Genomic DNA, 25251 nt, shown 5'->3' on the forward strand with positions numbered 1-25251 from the left:
CGCATCCGCGCAGTCTGGTCAGGATCCATGCTGTTCGCTTTCAAAGCCTGTTGCAATTAGAGAAACTGTTAGCGAACAGCATGGATCCTGACCAGACTGCGCGGATGCGCAGGCTGGTCTGGATCCATGCTGGTCGCAAACCCACTATGTTGATTTTCTCATGGCACGGCTCAACTCTACTTTTTTTACAAAATTATGCTTGTATCTCTGTACCTACTAATGGGGATGGATTGAAACTTCACTCACTTGTTCATTGTCGTGATCTGACATGCACTGCACAGGATCCATAACTCTTTTTTACATGATTAAAAAATTATGCCCCTTTTTTGACTTAGTAAGTTTTGGTTAAGTTTTTGTATGTAAGCTGGTATCTAAGTACCCAATACTTCATACACCCGCTAACTGTGTTGATATGACATACATTGTACAGGTTTCATAACTCTATTCTGCATTTATACAAAATATGCCCCTTTCCCTTTTAAACTTTTGTATTCATTCATCTAAATTTCTTTAGTGACAAGGCTGTTGAATAATCCAGTGTTGCTGTCCTCCAACATCTCTTGTTAATAAATCAACCTTATTATTTTTCCTGACTGTAGGCGTGCCGAATGCGATTAACCCCTGTTTGTCCGCACAGCAATTAAGTCATCTCGTTAAACCTTATATTGGCACCCTGAAAATGAACATGATAAAAACACCTTGTTTGTCTTTCAAAGGCATATAAGAACTGCAGAGTATTATGGCATTGTTTTACTTTCAGATGCATATAAGAACCGCAATGTATTATGGCATTATTTGTCTTTCAGATGCATATAAGAACCTCAGAGTGTTATGGCACTGTTTGTCTTTCAGATGCATATAAGAACCGCAGAGTATTATGGCATTGTTTGTCTTTCAGATGCATATAAGAACCGCAGAATATTATGGCGTTTTCATTTCTAGCAGCATGTTTATAAACAATCAGTAGCATACTATCTAAAAACAAAATATAATATATACAACAATATATATACGAAGTTTGATCAATAGTGGGCTTGGTTGTGGAAGGAAACGAAATCATTTTATAATGATCCTTGTGATGGTTCGAATCTTGCATCCGTCGAAATATATCTGTTTTCTTTATAGTTTTGCTTTACATATTTTGTGTAAGTTTGTTTCCCTCTAATTTTTAATTCATTCTGTTGTCCTTATGTTCTGATAGAATTGGCAATATTTGTAAATTGATCAGTACTGAAATTATGTCAAAGCAATGTTGATTAACATGAGCTGTCTTCGTAGCAGTTGAAATGTAAGAACTTAAATACAGTTTTCACTTTGTGCGGCCGCCCTGGTTTTAGAAACAAAAATATTATGCATCAAGCTTAACTGTCGGTAAAAAGCTATACATAGCTTATGTTACTTTGTTAAAACCTTTCCGACAATAGATAAATTTTGATGTGATTTGATTTGATTTGAACTCACGACGAAAGAGTCCAAAGCGGAAAGCGTTACCGCTCGATCGCCAAAAAATAAAGAGTACACATACAAAAAGTTATATATGGACTTATGTTATTCATATGTACGCTTACATTAAACAAGAGCTGTCCGTAAGACAGCGCGCTCGACTTTTCTCAGTGCTCGACTCTGAATTAGAGCTTTGCCAGTAAAAAAAATTCTAAGTTAAAAAGGGACTTAACTCTGTCAAAATTCAAATCAGAGTTATGGAAATTGTGTCTCGTGGTGTAGACTTTGATAGTAAATAACTATTTTGAGTTTCAAGTCAAAAGCTTTAACAGTAACAGAGATATTTGACTTTTAACAAAAAAATCTAAGTTAAAAAGGGGCATAATTCTGTCAAAATTCAAATCAGAGTTACGGATATTGTTTCTCCTGGTGTAGACTTTGATGGTAAATAAGTATTTTAAGTTTCAAGTCAAAAGCTTTGATAGTAACAGAGATATTTGACTTTATCAAAAACTTTAACCAAAAATACTAAGTTAAAAAGGGGCATTATTCTGTCAAAATTCAAACCAGAGTTATGGGAATTGTGTCTCTTGGTGCAGACTTTGATTGTATATAACTATTTTGAGTTTCAAGTCAAAAGCTTTAACAGTTACAGAGATATTTGACTTTATCAAAAACTTTAACCAAAAATTCTAAGTTAAAAAGGGGCATAATTCTGTCAGAATTCAAACCAGAGTTATGGGAATTGTGTCTCTTGGTGCAGACTTTGATTTTGAGTTTCAAGTCAAAAGCTTTAACAGCTACAGAGATATTTGACTTTATCAAAAATTAAAAAAAAATTCTAAGTTAAAAAGGGGCATAATTCTGTCAAAATTCTAATCAGAGTTATGGGGATTGTTTCTTCTGGTGTAGACTTTGATGGTAAATAACTATTTTAAGTTTCAAGTCAATAGCTTTGATAGTAACAGAGATATTTGACTTTATCAAAAACTTTAACCAAAAATTCTAAGTTAAAAAGGGGCATAATTCTGTCAAAATTCAATCAGAGTTATGGGGATTGTTTCTCCTGGTGTAGATTTTGATAGTAAATAACTATTTTAAGTTTCAAGTCAATAGCTTTGATAGTAACAGAGATATTTGACTTTATCAAAAACTTTAACCAACGGCGACGCCGACGCCGACGCTGGGGCGAGTGCAATAGCTCTACTTTTTCTTCGAAAAGTCGAGCTAAAAACGACTAAACACAGTGCGATACCTGTAGTTGTTATAAATTACATATCGTCGAAATTATAAAAAGGCAAGGCAAGCCACATGTTTTAATGCTTTACGGAAGTCGAGCATGGATCCGGGGAAAATCCGTATGAAATACAGTGCAACCTCTGTAGAGCAACACCCTTTGGGAGATACAAATATTGACTGTTATGTAGAGGTTGCTGTTCTGGAGAGGTAAATTTGATAGTACATTTCAGCTTAGGGACATTTTGATGATGTTGTTATAGAGAGGTTTTTGCTTAAGAGAGGACCGCGCTGGAGAGGTTGTACTGTAAGCTTCATCGGAGTTCCGTTGATTTAAAGTTCGTATTTTAGTACTGCAGCTTATAAAACATGCAAAATGTAATCTTAATGCAATTATATTTTTGCAGACGACCTGCAGCAGAGAAAAAAGAAGCGCCAGACATGTTCGATCAACCTTTGAAGGTGACGCCGAAGGGGAACATTTGGCAACCGTGCACAATGTTTTAAAGATTGTTCATTCAAGCGCTTGTTATCCAGGTGTGTTACATATTCGACTGCTATGCCGGTTTAAGCTTTTGACATGCCATCATTTTCACATTTCCGGTTTACTTTAGTATTAAACCATAATTTGATAATCTGGCACAAAACACTTACCTAATAAAGTGCTAAACTTCGCAAGGAAAATACATTTATTTTGTAAATCCTGATTCAGAAAAAGGAGCTAATTTCAAATATTAAAACTTTATTTAAGTTACTTCATGCTGCTTCAAGTTTCAACTATTTATTTACTGACAACTTCCTAAACTTTTATTTTACTCGTTCTTTAGCATTATTATGTACAAGCAATATAACTCCATCACGGCAATGCGAAAAAAAAGGTGGTGTATGCTTTATCTTCTCTGTCTCTCTGTCCGTTTGAGTGACAAAATATTGTTACTACATATCACCCTTAACGCTAGTCAGATTATTAAATGTAGCTGTGAATATCGCCGGTACATTCAGCTCGTGACATTGGGGTCCGGACATTTGTCCCAGGACATTTGTCCCACTGATGGACATTTCCCCCCACCCCACAGATGAAATGGTAGATAGGACAGTTGTCCCCCCTCCCCCCCCCCTCCAGATGAAATGGCAGACAGGACATTTGCCCCCACCCCCTACCCACCAGAAGAAATAGTAGATAGGACATTTGCCCACAGTGCTCATTTCTGAAACGGACATTTGCTCCCCCTATATTTTTGTCCCCAAATGATTGTTTAGAAATTAGGTAGCAGATAATTATTGTATTGCAGGTAACAATATATTTGTTTCTCATACTTTTTAAGCAGACATGAATGTACCATACCCGGTTAAGGAGTTATGGCCCTTTGACATTTTATATAATTTTGTATATTGCGCAATAATTATCTAAGATTTGTCCGCATAACTTCTACATTTTTCAAGGGATCTGGCCGCTCGAACTTACAGACATATATTAGTTAGAAGTAAAGTTGTGCTTGATGCCAAGTTAAGGAATTGTAGTCCTGCGAAATTTAATAGAATGCTGTATAATATGTAAAACTAGTGTAAAACTAATATAAGCCGTATAAGAATTCAACTTTTTCTTAGCTATAGAGTGAATCATAAGAATTTTGATCTGGTACATGAATAATAACATTACCTCTTACCTGTAACCAAACAAAATTAGCGATTAACTATCATTATTAGTCCCCTACTGGTTGAAAACCAGTTTCGGGGACTATAGGAATGCACTTTTCCGTCCGTCTGTCATTCCGTCATTCCGTCCGTCTGCAATTTCGTGTCCGGTCCATAACTCTGTCATCCATGAAGGGATTTTAATATTACTTGGCACAAATGTTCCCCATGATGAGACGACGTGTCATGCGCAAAACCCGGACCCCTAGCTGAAAGGTCAATGTCACAATTTGAGGTCAAAGGTCAACAGGGCTTTTTTCCTGTCCGGTCCATAAATCTGTCATCCATGAAGGGATTTTAATATTACTTGGCACAAATGTACCTCATAATAAGAGGATGTGTCTTGCACAACTTTCAGACCCCTACCTCAAAGGTCAAGGTCACACTTGGCAGTCAAATGTTAACATGGCATGAACAGGGTCTGTTTCGTGTCCGGTCCATAACTCTGCCATCCATGAAGGTATTTTAATATTACTTGGCACAAATGTTCCCCATGATGAGACGATGTGTCATGCGCAAAACCCTGACCCCTAGCTCAAAGGTCAAGGTCACAATTGGAGGTCAAAGGTCAATAGGGTTTTTTTCCTGTCCGGTCCAGATCTCTGACATCCATCAAGGGATTTTAGTAATTCTTGGCATAAATGTTACTCATGATGAAACGACGTGTCATGCGCAACACCCAGAACCCTAGCTTACAGGTCAAGGTCACACTTGGAGATCAAAGGTTAATGGGACATTTTTCCTGTCCGGTGTATAACTTTGTCATGCAAAAGAGGATTTGAATATTACTTGGCACAAATGTTCATCACTATGAGAGGGAGTGTCATGCACAAGAACCTGGTCCCTAGGTCGAAGGTCAAGGTCACACTTAGATGCCAAAGGTCAGATACAAGAATGACTTTGTCTGGAAAACTTCTTCTTCATGCATGGAGGGATTTTGATGTAACTTGACATAAATGTTCACTATCATGAGAAAGATTGTTGTGCGCAAGAACCAGGTCCCTAGGTCTAAGGTCAAGGTCAAGCTTACAGGTCAAATGCCAAATTCAAGAATGACTTTGTCCGGAGCATTTCTTCTTTATGCATGGAGGGATTTTGACGAAGTTGGCACAAATGTTCACCACCATGAAGCACTCTTGTTTTTTTGGAGTTATTTCCCTTTGTTTTACTATAAATAGCTTATATTGTAACTTACTTATTACAGGCCGTAGGGAAAAATCGAGACCAGTTTTCTGTGGAACAACATGTATGTTACATCCAATTTTTAGGTGTATTTTGACCTATCTCTACCTGGTAAAGAGTTTTGTGTGGACTTCTATGGATTTTTTTTTTTTTTTTACCTTTTTGATAATCGTCCAAATATGCTATATGAAAACAACTATAGGGTTTTATATATACAAATTTTAATCCAAGTCTTTTGTTTATGGCATACTGTATATATAGTACAATATTGTTTATACATCATTGACAGATATCAGTTCATTATGCTATACTGCAGTAGAGAGAATTAGATGCATTCCAGTAGGGGACTTTGTATTGCATGGCAATACTTCATTCACTTGTTATAACTATCATACAACATACTTCTACAATAACAACTGTTTTGCTGTGTATTTTCAGTTTCTCGAGCCTGCTTGAGTCTGTTATTGACCTTGGCCTTCATACACTTATTTTAGTGACATGGCGAGCGATTTACCAGACGACAAATCGGATCATCGACTTATACAGTACAGTTTACAGATAATTTCTGTTATTTATGTACATAATCAGATTCAAAATCGCTGTTGGAAAGTTTATATATATATATGTATATAAATGCAATGAAAAACACTTCATCTTGCTTTTACTTTGAATCAAATAAATATCAGTTCACTGAATGCATGGATTGATACAGAAAAAACATACCGTTAATACCCGTTTTTGTTACCGGCATGTAAATATGATAAAGAACAGTGCAGACCATGATGTGCAGGCTGATCTTGGCAGAATCACTTTACGCCAGCAGGATAAAGATTAACTTACTACGATATTGCTGTTGTGTCGACGTAAACTTCATACATGCCTTCCCAATGGTAATTTCATTGAATGAGAAGGTTTCTTAACTCTTGCTTTAAGTTTGACGATACTGTGCCCACTTTTTAGCTCACCTGAGCACGAAGTGCGCAATGTGAGCTTTTGTGATCGCCCTTCGTCAGTCGTCCGTCCGTCGTCGTCGTCGTCAACAATTTGACTGTTAACGCTCTAGAAGTCACAATTTTAGCCCAATCTTAATGAAAAACTTGGTGAGAATGTTACTCTCAATTAAATCTTGGATGAGTTCGATATTGGGTCATCTGGGGTCAAAAACTAGGTCACCAGGTCAAATCAAAGGAAAAGCTTGTTAACACTCTAGAGGTCACAATTTTGGCCCAATTTTAATGAAACTTGGTCAGAATGTTACCCTCAATAAAATCTTGGACGAGTTTGATATTGGGTCATCTGGGATAAAAAATTAGGTCACCAGGTCAAATCAAAGGAAAAGCTTGTTAACATTGTAGAGGCCACATTTATGACTGTATCTTCATGAAGCCTAGTCAGAATGTTAATCCTGATGATCTCAAGATCCAGTTTGAATCTGGGTCAGGTAGGATCAAAAACTAGGTCACCAGGTTAAATCAAAAGAAAAGCTAGTTAACACTGTAGAGGCCACGTTTATGGCCATATTGTAAAGAAATTTAATCAAAATGTTAATCTTGATGATTCATAGGTCATGTTTAAATCTGGGTCAGATGGGATCAAAAACTAGGTCACTAGGTCAAATCAAAGGAAAAGCTTGTTAACACTGTAGAGGCCACATTTATGACTGTATCTTCATGAAACTTAGTCAGAATGTTAATCTTGATCTTCTTTAGGTCAAGTTCAAATCTGGGTCATATGAGGTCAAAAACTAGGTCACCGGGTCAAATCAAGGAAAAGCTAGTGAACACTTTAGATGCCACATTTATGACCATATCTTAATGAAACTTGGTCGGAATGTTAATCTTGATGATCTATAGTTCATGTTTAAATCTAGGTCAGGTGGGGTAAAAAACTAGGTCACTAGGTGAAATCAAAGGAAAAGCTTGTTAACACTGTAGAGGCCACATTTATTACTGTATCTTTATGAAACTTGGTCAGAATGTTAATCATAATGATCTTTAGGTCAAGTTCGAATCTGAGTCATGCGGGGTCAAAATCTGGGTCACTGGGTCAAATCAAAGGAAAAGCTTGTTAACAGTCCAGAGGCCATATTTATGATTGTATCTTAATGAAACTTAGAATGTTAATCTTGATGATCTTTAGGTCAAGTTCGAATCTGGGTCATGTAGGGTAAAAAACTAGGTCACCGGGTCAAATCAAAGGAAAAGCTAGTTAACACTGTAGAGGCCACATTTATGACCATATCTTAATGAAACTTGGTCAGAATGTTAATCTTGATGATCTTTAGGTCAATAGGTCAGGTGAGCGATACAGGGCCTTCGTGGCCCTCTTGTTTGTACATAACTGTGTATGTGCCCTGTTACACCTCAAAATGGTAACAACGCATTTTGGTAGTCACTACCAAAATTCGGCCGAGTTTTGGTAGCGACAAAATGCGTTGCAAGGGTACATATGATGTGCTAAGTATCATGGAATGGAACTTATTTTGGTAGTTTTTACTACATCAGGGGCTGTGTTCATTTTTACATTACGCACAAAAGAGAGAGATAAAAAGGAGGGAAATTCTCCTATAAAAATGGTGGGGGATGGGGTTCGGAGTTCCCCTCCCGAGATATAGTTTTCGTATAAAAACAACCAAAATGTAGATTCCTGAGCGTGTGAAAGGGGCCTAAAACGCAATAACATTGTATTGTTTTGTTGTTTTAATGTGCAAGTGTTGTCGGAGGGATAGTCCACCGAGATTTGATCCAGAATTTCGTGGACAGTTGCTAGCATATATAGCAGATCAGCAAGATTACATATTTAGTAACTATATTAATTCTGTAAATTTGAAACATATATACCGTATTAATATATATATATATATATATATATATATATATATATATATATATATATATATATATATATATATATATATATATATATATATATTAATACGGTCCAAATTGTGCATGATACAGAAGACACTCGTATTCCAGCCTTCCAGACTTCTTTTGCATGCAAACTGTTTACATCCAAATAGGGATGGCTGTTTAAAGTTGCATAAACTGCATGGGAAAACTGTTTATTGAATATTCGCCATGTTCATAGCTGGTCCATTGCTGTAAGCTACAATTCTATTTTGCGGTTCTAGTAATTACATATCCAAATTATACGTATCAAATAAAAGGAAGACAGAAAAGATATGCATTCTATAGTTGGTTGAGAGAGAAACGTTTGAAACGTATAGTTAATACTTTTACTTTTTATCTATATACAAGAAAGTTCTTTGATAACTGAATTCCTAGTTAATCTATAAAAATGTAAATACGTTTAATTATGTATTCAAAAAAGTATCAAAACAGATACCAATTGCAAAAAAATTAGTAAACGTGTGTGATATTGATATGTCTAGTTGAACTGACATTTAAAAATTGCTAAAAAAGTTGAATGCTGAATGTCCTATGTCGAACTGGCTTTACATTAAAAAACAGCCAAAAATTTGAATGTCGAATGTCGTATGTCGTATGCCGATTGCTTAGCCAACTTCACACACCTGAAAACCCATACCCAGTAACTACCACGTGGTTGTCAAGGAAAACATAAATCATTCCCTTTAAAAATTAGAAAATTAATTGAATTTATTCTGAATCAGTGACTTGTATTCAAAAAAACATCATTTTTCATTTTCATTTTTTGAAAGCCTCCGGTCCAGTAGTTTCTGAGAAACTGCTTATATACAAACATCCACCAAAATATCTATTTTAGAAAGGGGCATAATTTTGACAAAATGTAAGCAAGACTTATGTTACCTGTCATCTGAAGACATCTCATGTTGCAGACTTGTGTCGAGTTTGAAACATTTGGTCCAGTAGTTTCTGATAAAACTGTTTACATGTAAATCTATAAGCGGACGCCAACTTCGACGCTGGCACTGACGTCACCGAAAGGGTGACAACAGCTCTTCTCTTTGGAAAAAAAAAATGAAATAGTTGAACTAAAAACTCTTTGGAGGTCCTAATGTGATATATGGTTCTCGTTCCAAGTCGCATAAAGTAATTATCCTCAATACTCAGTTATAATAATAAAGTTCATGTTTCAAAGGTAGCAACATTTAGTCGAGTAATGGACAGACTCTTAACAAAATATGCCACTGAACCTCAACTTTAAAACAGATGAAACAATTTAGGAGCGTACATTTTTGCATTCAGCCAACCGGCAATCCTACACCCCGGGATGTAAGAAAGTTTTTCCAGCACCAGGTGAAAATACGAGTGCCTGATATTTACTCAATCAACCTCGGTAACTTTTGGTGAATAAATTAATCGGTAACCTTCGGAATTGAATTCACAACCGAGTTGAATTATTTAATTGTATACTCAGCGTCACTAAAAAGTTACCACCCTAATGTCCCTTATATTTTAAAAATCGTACTGGACTGTGTTAAAAGCATAACACGACTACATTTTTGACGCAACTGAGACGTCACTGGTGCAAAGAATTGTCAAATTCGATTAACTCCATTTGGACACGGGCTGCACGTGTAGAATGACTTTTTCCAGCAATGTCGAAATGTACGAAAATTCTATCACAAATCATTCATCGCACTTGAAAGTTAGTCGACAGACTAAAAGGAATACGTTAAAAAGTCCAGAATATCATTGCTAAGAATGCAACGTTTAAGGCTGATCAACGTCATCAGGCCATTGGCATGGTTGACGCCGAACTTTCATGTCGTGAAATTGCACGTCGTATGTGCTGTTCTCATCTGACAATCATAATGGGTTAGGAGACATGATCAGACAGTGTCTATGAGTAATAGACCGCGCACAGGCCATGAAAAAGTGACGTAGATATTGTATAAACAAGTACAGAGGTATATATTAAGTGGTAATTTTTCAATGACGCCAAGTATATTTCAATAAATTAAACAACATTGAAATATTCTAAAGATTTTTGATGGATAAAGGTTGCATGTCTACCTTGCATATACTTGTGAACTTTTCTCGTGAATATCCTGAATTTTAATTACTTATGGGCGTTTGTGAAACTTGTCCCACGGTCATGCGAACGACGCATCAAATAATTGTGGTGAACAATTGTGCCAAGTACCTTCAAATATTCTCTCGATGTATGTCAAAGTTAGAGTTGCATTGACCTCTCTCACGTGTGTTCCAATGGTCCTGCTTGACTGAATCTAGGGCCATTATATTTTCAAGATCAAAAGGTCATGGTCGGATGAGCGAAGTTCCATCATGACTCTCTTTGAAATAATATTCGTCACAATATATTCTTTTTGCAAATCATGAGATTATTATTAATATACCGTTTTGCGTTGGATGTGTACATGTCCAATGCATTTTGGTACTACATTTTTGTAAACTGCCAAATTGCGTTGAGTGTAACGCATTTTGGTATTTGACTACCAAAACGGCCGAATTTTGGTAGTGACTACCAAAATGCGTTGCTACCATTTTGAGATGCAACAGTGCCCTCTCTCTCTTTCCCCCCTCCCCACAATAAATTGGAGGGTTCAGAATTTGTTTCGTACATATCTTAAAAATTTGACATAGTCATCAAACCTTACTGGATTATTATTCAACATATAAAGTTGTGCACCTCCGGGTGTTTTAACTGGGATTTCACACAGCCAGGCCACAGTTATAGTCACTGACTTAGTAAAAAAATACGCTTAAAAAGGGCATAACAGTTTGTGTCGCATGTATCTCGAAAAGAATTTGACCTAGGGTCACGAAACATTAGAGGATTGTCATTCAGCATGAGAAGTTGTGCACCTTGGGGTTTGTTTGAGATTTCACTCAACAAGGACAGAGTTATGGTCATTGACGTAGTCAAAAGTATGCATTTACGGGCATAAGTGTTGCACGTATCTTAAAACGTTTTTTACTTTGGGCATTAAACAATATTATAAAGGAATATTATTCAGCATGTGAAGTTGTGCACCTTGGCTTTTATTTGGGATTTCTGTCGGTCGGACCAGAGTTATGACCCCTGATTTCCAAAATTATGCATAAAGGGCATACAAAACAAAAGACCAACTCTATTTTCCTGGAATTATTAGTCTTTTTAGGATCTTACATAAAATCCAGTGAACCAAGATCTTTCCCGTACAGCAGCTTTTAGTTTGTAATTACTTTACCACTGTTTGTTGGGAAATAGCTAATGTAATATCCGACTTCTTGTATCTTGTATCTTATATCGATTACAAGTCAACATACAATTGGGCTGTTAAATAACTCCTTTGTAATATTCCATATATCCGGTTCAAAGATAACAAACTCCATTGGCCTTTTCATTATAAATATCAATTTGTGATTGTTATAGCAATGCATGTGTCATTTCTCTTGCACTGCAAGACTCCTAATAGAGCTCGATTATATTCTCTCTTGTCTTTATAGCCATTAAAGCACGGAATTTCCTGTCAAAAAATGAACAAATACGTTCATTCCTATAAAAACGTCAATCGGTACTTGAGTTTAGAAAAGGAATAAATAATTAGTTAACAAGAAAAGAAAATCAAGCCATGACTAAGATTTAATAGGCACATCTGCGTTCAAAGAAGCAGTTATATCATACTGAATACCTGTAGCACTGCATCTGCGCGGTTGTGGGAACCATGACAGCATAGACAAATAAACCAAACGATGCAAATCATTATAAAAACATAATACACGAACAAAATTACAAAGCAAACTATTCAGACGGCGCAGGCAAAACTAACAAAGAAAAACGACGAGACATTACCTTAAAATGGTAAGTAGCAAAGACATCACTTGTGTAGCGAATCTCACATTTTATCCCAACAACGTTTAAATACTATATACACGTGTTAAAGTTTCCTCCGTCAGATGAATCCCTTACACCGTTAATGGTGAGGAATGGTGTAATTCACGAAAAAGCTCTTGTAAATCTATGCTAAAGAAGCGATACGCGTATATACACAATGGTACAGTGAAAGCTTTATTAAACATTGTGGGCTATAAAAGTATCCACCTACAGATACTTACCTAGTATTATCTTACCGAGTCTCACGGTGGCATAATTATGTGCGAGCAGGGCGCTTTTTGCGGTAGTTTTCACCAGTCAAGGTGATGTTTTCCTTCGCAGTTTGTTCATTATTAAAGCTTTGTTATTGGGAATTGGCCGAGGATTGAACACGCTTTTACGGGGATGTATCGAAATTTTCGTATCATTTGTACTTTTTTCTAACATTCAGGAAATATTCACTAAAAACACGTTTTTGACTGCCACCCCTTTATTTTCTCGTTGTAAATGGATAAATTAGTGTTAAAATGTCTCGTATTTTCGTCATACAGGTACGATATTCTCACTTTAACAGATCGGCCACCGTTATATGCAGTTTCAAAAATACTTAGTCCGGCAAAACCCGGCCGTCGGCGAAGGTCTTGTCTTACGTCCGAGTCGGGGGTTCACAAAAATAAATTTTTTTAGACAATGCGGTACGCTTCAACTTGGTCGGTAGGTCAAAGGTTAAGGTGGCAAATTGATCTCAGAGGTCAAACATGTCTGTCGTTTTCGTATCCGGAGTACAACTGAAAAACTAAAGAGGCCTTAGGGTAAGTCTCTAAACACAGTACTTTGATCTGCTTTAATGCGTTCAGTTCTCGTGGATTTTAGCAGACGGATCACACTCGGCGCGCCCCGTGGGATCAAGGCCTATCAAAATCCATTCGAACCGAATATGATATTACAGATCAAGATACTGTTATAAATGATCATATTTTTCAAGAGTTTTCGTCGAGATTATTGCAATATCTTTTCACTTGTTGCGAAAGCTGTTGCTTGACTTAATTGATGAACTGCTTTTTTTTTCGATTTATGCAGCCATAGAAAACATATATGTACAAAATAATAATCCAAAAGAAACCAGAAAATATCTCATCCTGGCGGCCAGTGTTATATTCATGTTTTGAACACAAGTGCAAACGTTTGATTCTCTATAGCTTCACGAGCTGTGTTAACATTACAGTATTTATGCACTGCATTATATTCATTGTCTGTGTTAGTAGCATAAGAAGTAGGGATTTTATACAATACTAAACCAAAAAGGGTCTGTTTAAATATCTACAGACATATTCAAACAGGTACTTCAAAGGTTGGTACGATTTGTTTAAAAATATGATTGTTTCAATTTCACAAACAAAGATATTGTAAAATTAAGCATTAATTTATTTTAAAAGTTGTATTCTAACTTGAAAATGAAAGAGCTCGTTTGAATATCTGGTGTTGCAATTCTCATAATAGTGTCTGGTTACCTTAAGTACTGTTCATATTGTTCTTTCGGATAGAGCAGAAATCATGCTGTGAAACTGAGTTGTTAAACAAAACTTTTTATCATGATGTTAAGAATATAAATTGATATTTTAATCATAAATGATGGAATTTAGCTTACTGCTGAAGTGCACTCTGAAAATCGCTTTTGTAGTGCAGGCCATACTGAAGAATTGGGCAAAAATCGACTCTATTATCTTTCCTTGTTTATTGAGATCAACGCTATACCTTGTTGTCTCCCTTCGACCGTCTAGCTAAATATCGATCACTATCGGATATTTTTTAGATCGTTATGGTTCGGCTATCTCCGCTTATCGTATCACGGGAGGTGCCGAACATAAAAAACAAGGATTATAGATTAGAGATCTCCTGTAAAAACGTAGTGGGAAGGGTGATTTATTTTACACCAATTTTAAGTACCGGTAAAACAACAACAGCAAATATAGTCATCAATTTGGTTTAATTCTGTTTTTCAATAATGTAAAATACGGAACGGAAAAAAGAAGACACTGCGTTATTTATTCTTTTATTTTGCGTAGTCAAAGAGCTATAAAAAAGTGTTTTATACTTCTTTGGCATAGTATATGAAAATATGATCAACACTATATTATCTTCTTTATATTTTACAGAAACTGAGACATGAAAACAAATATAAATACACAAAATCATGTATATTAGGCGAGCATAACATACATGTACATGAAACTACTATTATCTTAAAAAATAGAAAACAGGATGATATTTTTTAAAAGTGCTTACAAACTTGACAATTCATTTCAGTTATTATAAATGATGTGAATGCGTTTTTTATTATTATTATTAATCATATTAACTTGTTAAAATTAATTTTGTATGTAATGAACATTTGAAAAACATATTGTCACACTGATGAAAAATGAACAAAAAACAAACTAGCAAACATACTTGACAATGTAAAAGGTATCTTTTTATGACACCTGGGGGGCGTCTTATCAACGATCGTACGATTTTCAAAATCTTATCGTACGATTTTGGTCTACGATTATCTTACGTTCGATCTTACGACCGTCTTACTAAAGCGATCTTACGTTGGACAAAGATCGTACGATTTTTTATGAATGTGCGATTCTTACGCATGCGCCCTCCTTTAAGTGCTCTTCAATAAGAGATAGTTCGCGAACAAACGTCAAATCATATACTACTTCTGCTGCATCGATGATGGAGTCAAGTCAAAGAAAATGAACTGGTCTCTGAGAAGGACGTACAGTTTCGCAATGTCAGCAGTCGAGGTGCGACGGGAAAATTCGTCCACCTGACGCTGCGGAAAAGCCGCTTTTGGACAAACGTTACAGAAAGGTAAACACGATGAAAGTTTAGACTGTTGTCACTGTTGTGTACGCATGACATGATGTTACATCTTGTCTAATAGTACAAGTACTGGATATTCCTAGGATAGTAGATCAATGGCAAAGCAATTATAGATCTATTTATCTCGTGTAGCATGTCCAGATTTTTGCTATCTACTGTCGATGAGTGGCTGCTTTTTAATTCTCTTACATATGTCACATGATGTGCAGTTACAGTTTGACAGTCACAATATAAAACAAACTTTATGGGTCAGATTAGGTAAGTAATAGATCTATATATAATCAGGAAAGTAAAGGTTGATAATAAAAAAAGCCATTTCTTACAAGTAAGATTAACTGCTTTCGAGACTCATTCCAGATTAGAGATAGGATATGTGGTGTTTAAATGTTGGGGGGGGGGGGGGGGGGGGGGGGGGGAGGGGTATAATATAGAATTCTGACCATACAGGACCAAAAAAACAAACAAATATCCAACATATGTAGACACAGACGTCACAGGTGCCAAACACAATTATTTTTTTTTTGCTTCCTCTATGCTATAAATAGGTTAAATTTTGATTTAATAATGATCAACTCAGGAACTATTGCATGAAGATAGTTTTGATAACCACTGAGAGTCAAGAAATAGTTAAAATATCAGGGGGGCGTCTTATCAACGATCGTACGATTTTCAAAATCTTATCGTACGATTTTGGTCTACGATTATCTTACGTTCGATCTTACGTTGGACAAAGATCGTACGATTTTTTATGAATGTGCGATTCTTACGCATGCGCCCTTCCTTTTAAGTGCTCTTCAATAAGGAGATAGTTCGCGAACAAACGTCAAATCATAACTACTTCTGCTGCATCGATGATGGAGTCAAGTCAAAAGAAAATGAACTGGTCTCCTGAAGAGAGGGACGTACTAGTTTCGCAATGTCAGCAGTCAGAGGTGGCGACGGGAAAATTCTCGTCCACCCTGACTGCTGCGGGAAAAGCCCGCTTTTGGACAAACGTTACAGAAAGGTAAACACCGATGAAAGTTTAGACTGTTGTCACTGTTGTGTACGCATGACATGATGTTACATCTTGTCTAATAGTACAAGTACTGGATATTCCTAGGATAGTAGATCAATGGCAAAGCAATTATAGATCTATTTATCCTCGTGTAGCATGTCCAGATTTTTGCCTATCTTACTGTCGATGAGTGGCTGCTTTTTAATTTCTTACATATGTCACATGATGTGCAGTTACAGTTTGACAGTCACAATATAAAACAAACTTTATGGGTCAGATTAGGTAAGTAATAGATCTATATATAATCAGGAAAGTAAAGGTTGATAATAAAAAAAGCCATTTCTTACAAGTAAGATTAACTGCTTTCGAGACTCATTCCAGATTAGAGATAGGATATGTGGTGTTTAAATGTTGGGGGGGGGGGGGGAGGGGTATAATATAGAATTCTGACCATACAGGACCAAAAAAACAAACAAATATCCAACATATGTAGACACAGACGTCACAGGTGCCAAACACAATTATTTTTTTTTTGCTTCCTCTATGCTATAAATAGGTTAAATTTTGATTTAATAATGATCAACTCAGGAACTATTGCATGAAGATAGTTTTGATAACCACTGAGAGTCAAGAAATAGTTAAAATATCAGATCTTTAAAGTGGTCAAACGAGTAGATAATTGTTCAAGGAGATCATAGTTTCATTATCGCCAGGTACCTAAATTAGTAATTTAAATGTATGCTACTGTTTGTTTTAAGATCTTTAATATATTAATCTTGGCTTTCAAATGCAATGGAAGTCAAGACTAATAGAAGTTATTTTACCAAAAACATAGGTCTTATTTTATTGATGTGATCTGTATATCAAGAGGTAGGCAGCATTTATGACTTTGTATCAAAACAATAGTGCATTTTAGAAAATACTATGACTATCTGATCGCTTTGCACTTTAATGTAATGATCACACTATGATTTGAGAGGACAAGACAACTGAAGACTGTCGAGTCATATTGGTACATTATAATTATAGTCAAATGTTCACTTACAGCGTGAACGTGGAGTAAGGCAGCGACTTTGAACAAGTCAGAAGAAGTGGGGGACTAAAGTAGACCTGTGACATTAGTTTAGAATGAACTTTTATATTATAGTCAGTAAAAACACTAGTGGAAAGTATCTACGATGTTTGCATGTAAATGAGGAAAGTGTGACATTGATGATAAAATTAAATTTGTCTTTAAATTGTACTAAAGATATTGTATACGCATTATATCAATCAGTTAATAATCAATCAATTGACTTATTCATGATAATACTGAAATCGATAGTGCTGCGTTTGGTCTGCACTATTCGTCAGTGCTCTTTTATTTAAACTGAATTTAATGAGTGGATCATCAATTTTGAAGTCACAGGAAGGGTAAAATCTAAATGGTCAGAATTAATGTTGAAAGTGAAAAAAGATTTTTATAATCAGAAAGTTGAAGAATGTGAAAAAAAACATCATGTTTATACAAAGGTATAGATTAAAATGTTTCGTGACTCATCAGATAGAGAAGAATTCAATTGAGGAGGTTGGGGGGGGGCAGGTGACTGGGACGGGAGTAGGTCAAATACAAATTATGAATTCTACCATACTAGGACAAAAAGACTTTATACATATATTACCAGTACATTGATATGGTAGACAATAAGACGTTGTCAGTTCTGTGCAATACAATAAATTATATGTTTTTTTTGTTCCTCTATAGTTCTAAGTAATACTGGTTAGTGTGAAGTTAATAATGATCACGGGGCGGACACTATTTCTAGTAAGATAGTTTTTGTATATACCCATGACGTTCATACAATAGTATAATATACCAGAATTATTTTAAAATGTCAAACTGGAATATGCCTATCATTGATAGGTAGATCATGAGGTATTCTTTAAATAAGTCACCGGGTCCTGAAATTGAGTAATTAAAATGTATGCCTACTGTTGTTTTTTATAGATTTATATATAATAGTATCTTGGCTTTTCAAATGTCAAAGATACAGTCAAGACTAATTGAATATATTTTACACATAGATACATACTGGTTATTTTTTGTTGTATGTAGTCTTGTATTGCAAAATGGATAGGCATTTCAATATTATTGACTTTGTATCAAAACAATAGTGCTATTTTTATGAGAAAATACTACTGACTTATCTGCATCCGGCTTTGCACTTTAATGTAATTGATCACACTATGATTTTGAGAGGACAAGTACTAACTAAAGACTGTCAGTAGTATTCAATATTGTACATTTATACATTATAAGATCAAATTGTTCATTACAGCGTGAACAGTGTGAGTAAGTGCACGCGGACTATTGAACAAGTCAAGAAGAAGTGGGTGGACCTTAAAGTAAGTACTTGGTAGTATCATTAGTTTTAGAATGCATTTTTATTTTATAGTACAGAAAAACAACTTTATTTTGTGGTTTAAAAGGTAACCCATCTACCATATTTTTGGGCCATGTAAAAAATGAGGCAAAAGTGTGACATTTGGAATGAAAACTAAAATTAAATGTTGTCTTTAAATTTCCTACTTAAAATATTGTATACGCATTGAATTATCACAACTCAGCTTAATAAATCACCATTCAACTTGGACTTTATTCATGAATAAAAAAATACTGAAATCCCGATATGCTCTTTATGGTCTGCACTATTCAGTCAGTGCATCTTTCATTAAAACCCCTCCGAACTATTAATGTAAAGATGGATCCATCAATTTTAGAAATTCAACAAGGGAAGGGCTAAAATTAAATGCAGTAGCAGAATTACATGATTGAAAGTGAAAAAAAAAAATTTTTTAAATTAATAAGTTGCAAGAATGTGGGAAAAACACATTCATGTAATTATATCTTAAAGGTATAGATTTTATAAATATTTCAGTCGCAAACAAAGAAGAAGAGAATTCTACATATGCAGGAGGTTAGGAAGACTGGGGGTGGCCCAGCCCCTGTTCTTGACCTGGAGACTTGGGAAAGTCAGGTACAAACATTACAAATTATGTTGAATATAATAATATTCTAATTGGAAATTAAAGTATTTGCTTTATTACATTTATGATTTACACAGTTTCATTTTGTAGTATATGTGTATGTACTATATATATTTACTAACTGTTTTGTTTTTTTCTCTATAAAGGTTCTGAAGTCAATACATATTATATATTTACTAACTGTTTTGTTTTTTTCTCTATAAAGGTTCTGAAGTCAATACCCTTGTGTAGTGTCGAAGGTATAAAGAACGGGGCGGACACTTTTCTAGGTAAAAGTTTTTAATAGTTATTATACCTCATTTGCACGTTTCTCTATACAATATATAATATACCACAAGGACATTATTTTCAACTATCACATGGAAATATTGCCCTAGCTCCACCTCTGCATTGGATAAGACTGTCAGTCTTGAAATGAGTTCAGTGCTTATTAAAATGAAAGTGTACTTGGGGTCTGAAAATGCATTGATTGCCTCTGAATTTAACAATTTTGGAAATATCTTAAGACTTCTAGTTTGTTCGGTATAATTAAATAAATATTACATTCCACAAGTGTGACAGTGCATATTGTCAACCTTCAACAAATACTATAGAACCTCGGCTGACAGCATTTCCTCACATTGACATAATACATTGTTACACAATATCCTTTGAATACATGCACTGGGCATTTTGGTCTGTCTGTATCTGTATGTCTTGCTCCATTTTGTCTGTCACATAACTTTAACATTGCCATAGATCAATTATTCATTTCTTGATGGATCCCTTTGAAACTCATTCACATTACTCCTTGTAACAAATCCTTAACATTAATTTATATAAATTTGTGACATTGACCTTTAACTTGACCTTATTCAGGGTCAAACACTTATTTAAATTTTTCAGTTATAGACAGTTTTTCATTTCTTTACCATATTCACACATACCATTAATTACATTGATGTATAAACATATGACCATCACTCTCATTGTGGTCTATTTCAATGTCAAGGGGCAAAACACATCTTGTTTAATTTGTGGCAAGTCTACAAGAATGCTTCATTTCATACATGGTAACACTTGGTACTTTCTTCCAAAAACAAAATATTGGTGGTACACCAATATCTGTGCAAGTCAAATATAGTATAAATGATTTTTTCAGAGAATACTTGTACTGCTGTCCTGACAGAGGGTGACAGGAGCTGTGCGGACCTCCCAACTGGTAGTTTGACAGAGTGTAAGTGTTTTAAAAATAAAATGTACAACTTGCCAATTTACAAGGAGCAGTTTTAGCTCACCTGTCAGGTAGTGACAAGGTGAGCTTTTGTGATCATTCAAGTCTGTCTGTCGGTCCAAAATTTCCGTGTGAACGGAATTGAGACCACATTTTGTATTTGATTTTTATCGAACTTGCACACAACTTGTATGGGAATAATATCTCAGTTCCTTTATAAAACTGGCAAGATCCCATTATGGATGCCAGAGTTATGTCTAGTTTAAAAATAATTTCATTTGAAGTTACTGAAATTAAATTTTTATCTATATTTTCTCATAATTCTTCTGATTGATCTTGATTATGACATTTTTACCTTCATGTCCTAAAGTGCAATGATAACAGGTGAGCAATATAGAGCCATAATGGCCCTCTTGTCCATGCTTACTTTCACATTTACCTTGACTTACTGACAGTAATGGCCACTTCTCAACTGAAAATTTGACAAAAATGCCTTTTCCGCTCAGTAACTTTTGACTGGATAAATAAATTGTGAATTTATTTTTGGTATAGACAAGTATATATCAATAAAGGGTGGGTTAAGTTCAAATGTTTGCTTTGGTTTAATAACTTTTGATTGAGTTATGGGCCCTTTTTGACTGAAACACTTGTCAACTCATTAACTGAATAAAATGATTCATTGACTGAATTCATTTTGAGTACAAAACTACTAGTTTATAATAATGAAATGTCAGGTCAAGTTCAAAACTGGCTTTGGTCTAATAATTTTTGACAGACTTATGTCCATCTTCAATAAAAAATGTACCCAAAAATGCCTTTTTTCCCCTCAATTGCTGACTTTCACCCAGTAACCTATCCTGTTGTTGAATCTACAGGATTGAAAGTTAAGGCAAATTTATGTAAAGGTTTGAATGCAGATTTAAAATTCCAAGCTAGAGCAATGGAATTTAGACAATGTAGATTTATTCCCAAAAATGGTTTGATTGTGATTAGTGCAGTTATATCATGTGAGTGATTACTATTATCAAGGTTCATTTATACTTGCATTCTGTATTTTAGGTGCAACCAACAGTGTAGAAAAGGTCACATGTGCAAGCAGTAAGTAACAGAAGCTTCCAATTTGTTTGACTGTACATTATTTCTTCTTTATTTCTCTGTATGTCTATTTGTCTGTCGTTATGTCTGTCTATTTTTCTCTCTGTCTGAAGAGCCTCAAGGCTTAGCAGTTAATTTTATATGAATTGTGCAATCAAGAATCAATCCTTTCAGGCTACTTGTCATATATGATTGAGATCTCATGGTCAAAACTGTTGTGTTATGAATGGTTTCTTTCTCTTGCTAAATTTCTACTATGGACAGCTCCATCTTTCAATTTGGACTATACCATTTATAGTTCATAGGGGTTTTCATGGAAGATTTACTGTCTGAATATCAAACAGTGCAGAGCATGATCAGACTGCACAGGTGATCTTGATCTTCACTGGTCTTAAAGGAAGATACAATTGCACTTAGCAAGGGATTTGTTAAAACAGCTCAACACATCTCAACAGAATGATTTTGCATACTGAGCCAAAAGATATACTTGCATTTGAATCACTTAATTTTGTCCTCTTTCATTTTAATTTGAATATGAAAATTAATGTACAAAGGGAAACTTAGTCATAAAAAAAAAATTTTCTACTTTTAGTTCCCAAAATCTTTTGAAGAGGGGGCCGGGAGCCAAAAAAACCCGGGTTGCGAAAGTAAGTATCCTCTTTTTCAGTTAATTTTTTGAAAAAAATTTGTCCATTTTAATGAAGCCCCATCTCTTTTAAAATGAAAAGAAATAAAAAATTTAAAATTTTCAATTTTAAATATTTTTTAAACACATGGAATGTTGTAGAGAAACAAATTTCCCAGATTCATAAGTGCGTTTTTCCCCCAAAAAAAAAGCCTTAGGGACAAATGAAAACTTGGGGGGTTCCAGATCAGCCTGCAATCTGTCCCAGCGTGCCAAGATCCATTCTTTTCTCTTTTTCGGGTCAGTATAGGTATCTTTAAATTTTTATCATCAGTATAGACCCGGCCGTGCAGTTGATAAGGACCCATACGGGTTTTCCCTTTTTACGAACAGTTGGGTTTATATGTAAATTTGATGTTCAGTGAGGGAGTTTTTGTCCTGATAAAAACTGCATGGATGTGCAGGTGATCGGGGATCTTATACTGGTTGAAAACACCTTTAAGGGGGTTTTTGCATAAAGCACCCTCGTTCCATTTTTAAAGAAAGTAGATGAAATGTTTTTTCTTTCATTGGGTTATGAACGCTTTTGTGCTTAAAGTGAATGAAGTCTGAAGGACTTTATGATAACTTTGGAATATTTCAAATGTTTTTCTTAAAAAAGGGAAAGATGAAAATAGCATTTTATTCATTTATTTTTTTACAATCAATTTTTCTTTTAAAAAATGGTTGATAAAAAATTATTTTATCAAATAAAAGAAAATTGAAACTTTCAAAAATATAAAAAAAGGGTTTTAGGATTTTAAAAAATCAACTGAACCAGTTTTTTAATTAAGGCCAATAAAAAGGGGTTTGCACGTTGTGTAAATGGCAAAATAAGGTTTTTCAAAAAGTTATGACTTACATCCGTTTAATAGAAATAAAGAACCTTTTTCTTTGGACTTTTTAAATATGAGAAAAATTTAAAAAAGAGTAAAATTTCTGAAAAAATCCCGTCATGGGAAAAACAGTGAAAACATGGTTTTTGTTGACGGGTTTGATTTCTTTTAAAGGGGGTTTAAAAATTTCCCTTTGGATAATGGTGTGCCTTTGAGAAAAAAAATTTTAGGGGTTTTGGGGAAAAAGGTTTTATTTTTGGGGGTCTTTTTCTTAGGGTGTCTATAACGGGGTTTTGGGAAAGGACAACAGGTTTTAATGTTTTATATCCCTTTTAAAACCCTATTTGAATTAACTTTTACAGAAAAAATACTAGTAGGGCCATGGAAGAAATGACGGGTCATGGAGCAAAATAATGTCATTTTTTCCCGGGAAAACAAAAAGCTTTAATTATTTAATATATGATTGTTTTCAGCAAAAAGTTCAGTCGGGTCCCTCTTTAGACTGATTTTTTAAGGGAATAAATTCACAAAAAAAATGGTATAGTTAACCCCATGCTTTTTGGGACAACTGCTTTTAAAACTTTAAAAAGGGCCCATTGTTACGTAATGTTTGGGTGTTAAACCAACCTTGGTAAAAGTGAACCGGGCCCTTCATTTGAATTTGGGATTTATTGGGGGGAAAAAAGGGCCTGAATCTATCATACTATAATGAATTTTTTTTTCTGTTTTTCAGAGAGAGACAAAAAATTGCAGAAGTTTTTGCATTTTGATCGGGCCCCAAAAACGAAATCAGGGAAAGAACTCACTAATCCTTTTAAAATTTAACTATTTCCCTGAAAATTTTTCTTTTTAAAAATCCCATTGCCCATTTTAAAGACATTTCAAAAAACAGCTTTTTTTAATTTTTAAAAATTTAACAGCCTCGGGCCAAATTACTTTTTTTTTTTGGGGTTAAAAAACAGTGTATTTTTTTTTAAAAACTGTGTTGAAAAAAAACACAATATGTATTTTTTTTTTTTCATACAAGTACAGTTATCTGTGAAAAGGCCCAGTGTTGTTTAGTTACCTGTGATGGGAAGTGATTTTTTAGTTTCGGGAAAAGGGTTGTGAGGTTTAGTTTTCTGTGAAAAGGCAGTGATTTTTAGTTACCTGTGCAGGCAGTGATTTTTTGTTAACTGTAAATGTAGTGATGTTTAGTTCCCTGGGGACAGGCTGTGATGTTTAGTTTTCTGTGATGGGAAAGTAAAGTTTAATTACCTGTGACAGTAGTAAATTTTTTAATTTCTCAGGGGAACAGATGTGTGTTTAGTTATCTCTGGTTTAGTAAAGTTTATTTGGGCTGGACAGGTAGTGTTTTTTTAGTTATCTGTGACAATTTGGTGATTTTTAGTTGCCCTGTGCCGGTTTAGTGATTTTTAGTTATCTGTGACGATAGTGATCCCTTAGTTTTTCTGAAACGGTTTGGGATGCTTAGTTTTCTGTGACAGGAGTAAAGTTTAGTTTTCTCTGAAGGTGGGTTATGTTTTTTTGCGTGAAAAGATGTGATGTTTAGTTATTTGTGACAGATATTGTGTTTAGTTGTTGTGATGGGTTGGGGGATTTTTGTTGTCTGTGTTAGGAAAGTAATGTTTAGTTATAATGTATGTAAACAGGTATTGAGGTTTGGGTTTCTGTGATAGGTAGTGATGTTTAGTTGTCTTTAAAAACCCGGGGAAAAAGTTTTCGTTAAAAACTTTTATAGACCCGTGCCATGGGGGAAAAACCACTTTGTGGGTTTGGGGAACCAGCATGGATCCAGACACCCTGTGCGTTGGTCAGGACCCCATGCTGTTCATTTTCAAAACCTTACCCAATTAGAAAAAATTTTAGCAAACAGCATGGATCCTGCCAGACGGGTTTGGATGTGCAGGCTGGTCTGGACCCCAGGTGGTAAAAAACCCCATTTTGGGGTTTTTCATGGCGCAGGCGAAAATTTTATTTTGTTTCGATATGTAAGTTTAAAAAATAACATTTGGGGAAAATTTGAATTAAAAGAAAAGGATGGAAGAAAAAAAATCAATTAGGGGTTTTTACTGAAAAAAAGAAAAGAATTACTCAAATTACCCACTAGTTTTTTATGACAAAAGTGTTTTTTAAACCCATAAAAAAAAATTAGCATAAAAAATTTAAAGGGAGGTAATAAATTTCAAGACAAAACTGAATACGGGAAAAGGAAAAAATAAAA

At 34.9% G+C, this 25251-nt stretch overlaps 2 protein-coding genes across 2 annotated transcripts in view; both read left to right on the top strand.

Moving 5' to 3' along the window:
* LOC123523883 (E-selectin-like) overlaps nt 1-6204 on the top strand; it is a 46540-nt gene extending 40336 nt beyond the window's left edge. The window contains exons 15-16 of the mRNA XM_053539444.1: nt 3087-3216; nt 5995-6204. Of these exons, the coding sequence (XP_053395419.1) occupies nt 3087-3216; nt 5995-6050 (186 nt within the window). The 3' untranslated portion in view covers nt 6051-6204. The remainder of the gene's footprint in view (nt 1-3086; nt 3217-5994) is intronic.
* Nucleotides 6205-15920: 9716 nt separating this feature from the next.
* LOC123527761 (nuclear apoptosis-inducing factor 1-like) lies at nt 15921-24720 on the top strand. Its single transcript, XM_053539877.1, has 7 exons — nt 15921-16201; nt 18511-18577; nt 19111-19209; nt 19425-19488; nt 20361-20435; nt 21492-21530; nt 24680-24720. The coding sequence occupies exons 1-7, from the start codon at nt 16047-16049 to the stop codon at nt 24718-24720; spliced, it is 540 nt and encodes a 179-aa protein (XP_053395852.1). The 5' UTR covers nt 15921-16046.
* Nucleotides 24721-25251: the final 531 nt, after the last annotated feature.

This window comes from Mercenaria mercenaria, chromosome 3 (assembly GCF_021730395.1).
Source record: "Mercenaria mercenaria strain notata chromosome 3, MADL_Memer_1, whole genome shotgun sequence".
Taxonomy (NCBI): Eukaryota; Metazoa; Mollusca; class Bivalvia; order Venerida; family Veneridae; genus Mercenaria; species Mercenaria mercenaria.

What these genes read in the sequence shown, in the direction of transcription:
- LOC123527761 (XM_053539877.1), top strand. Translation starts at nt 16,047, where the DNA reads ATGATGGAGTCAAGTCAAAAGAAAATGAACTGGTCTCCTGAAGAGAGG. An exon ending in CGGGGCGGACACTTTTCTAG is followed by an intron (nt 19,489 to 20,360) that starts GTAAAAGTTTTT and finishes TGATTTTTTCAG; the next exon opens with AGAATACTTGTACTGCTGTC. An exon ending in AACTGGTAGTTTGACAGAGT is followed by an intron (nt 20,436 to 21,491) that starts GTAAGTGTTTTA and finishes TCTGTATTTTAG; the next exon opens with GTGCAACCAACAGTGTAGAA.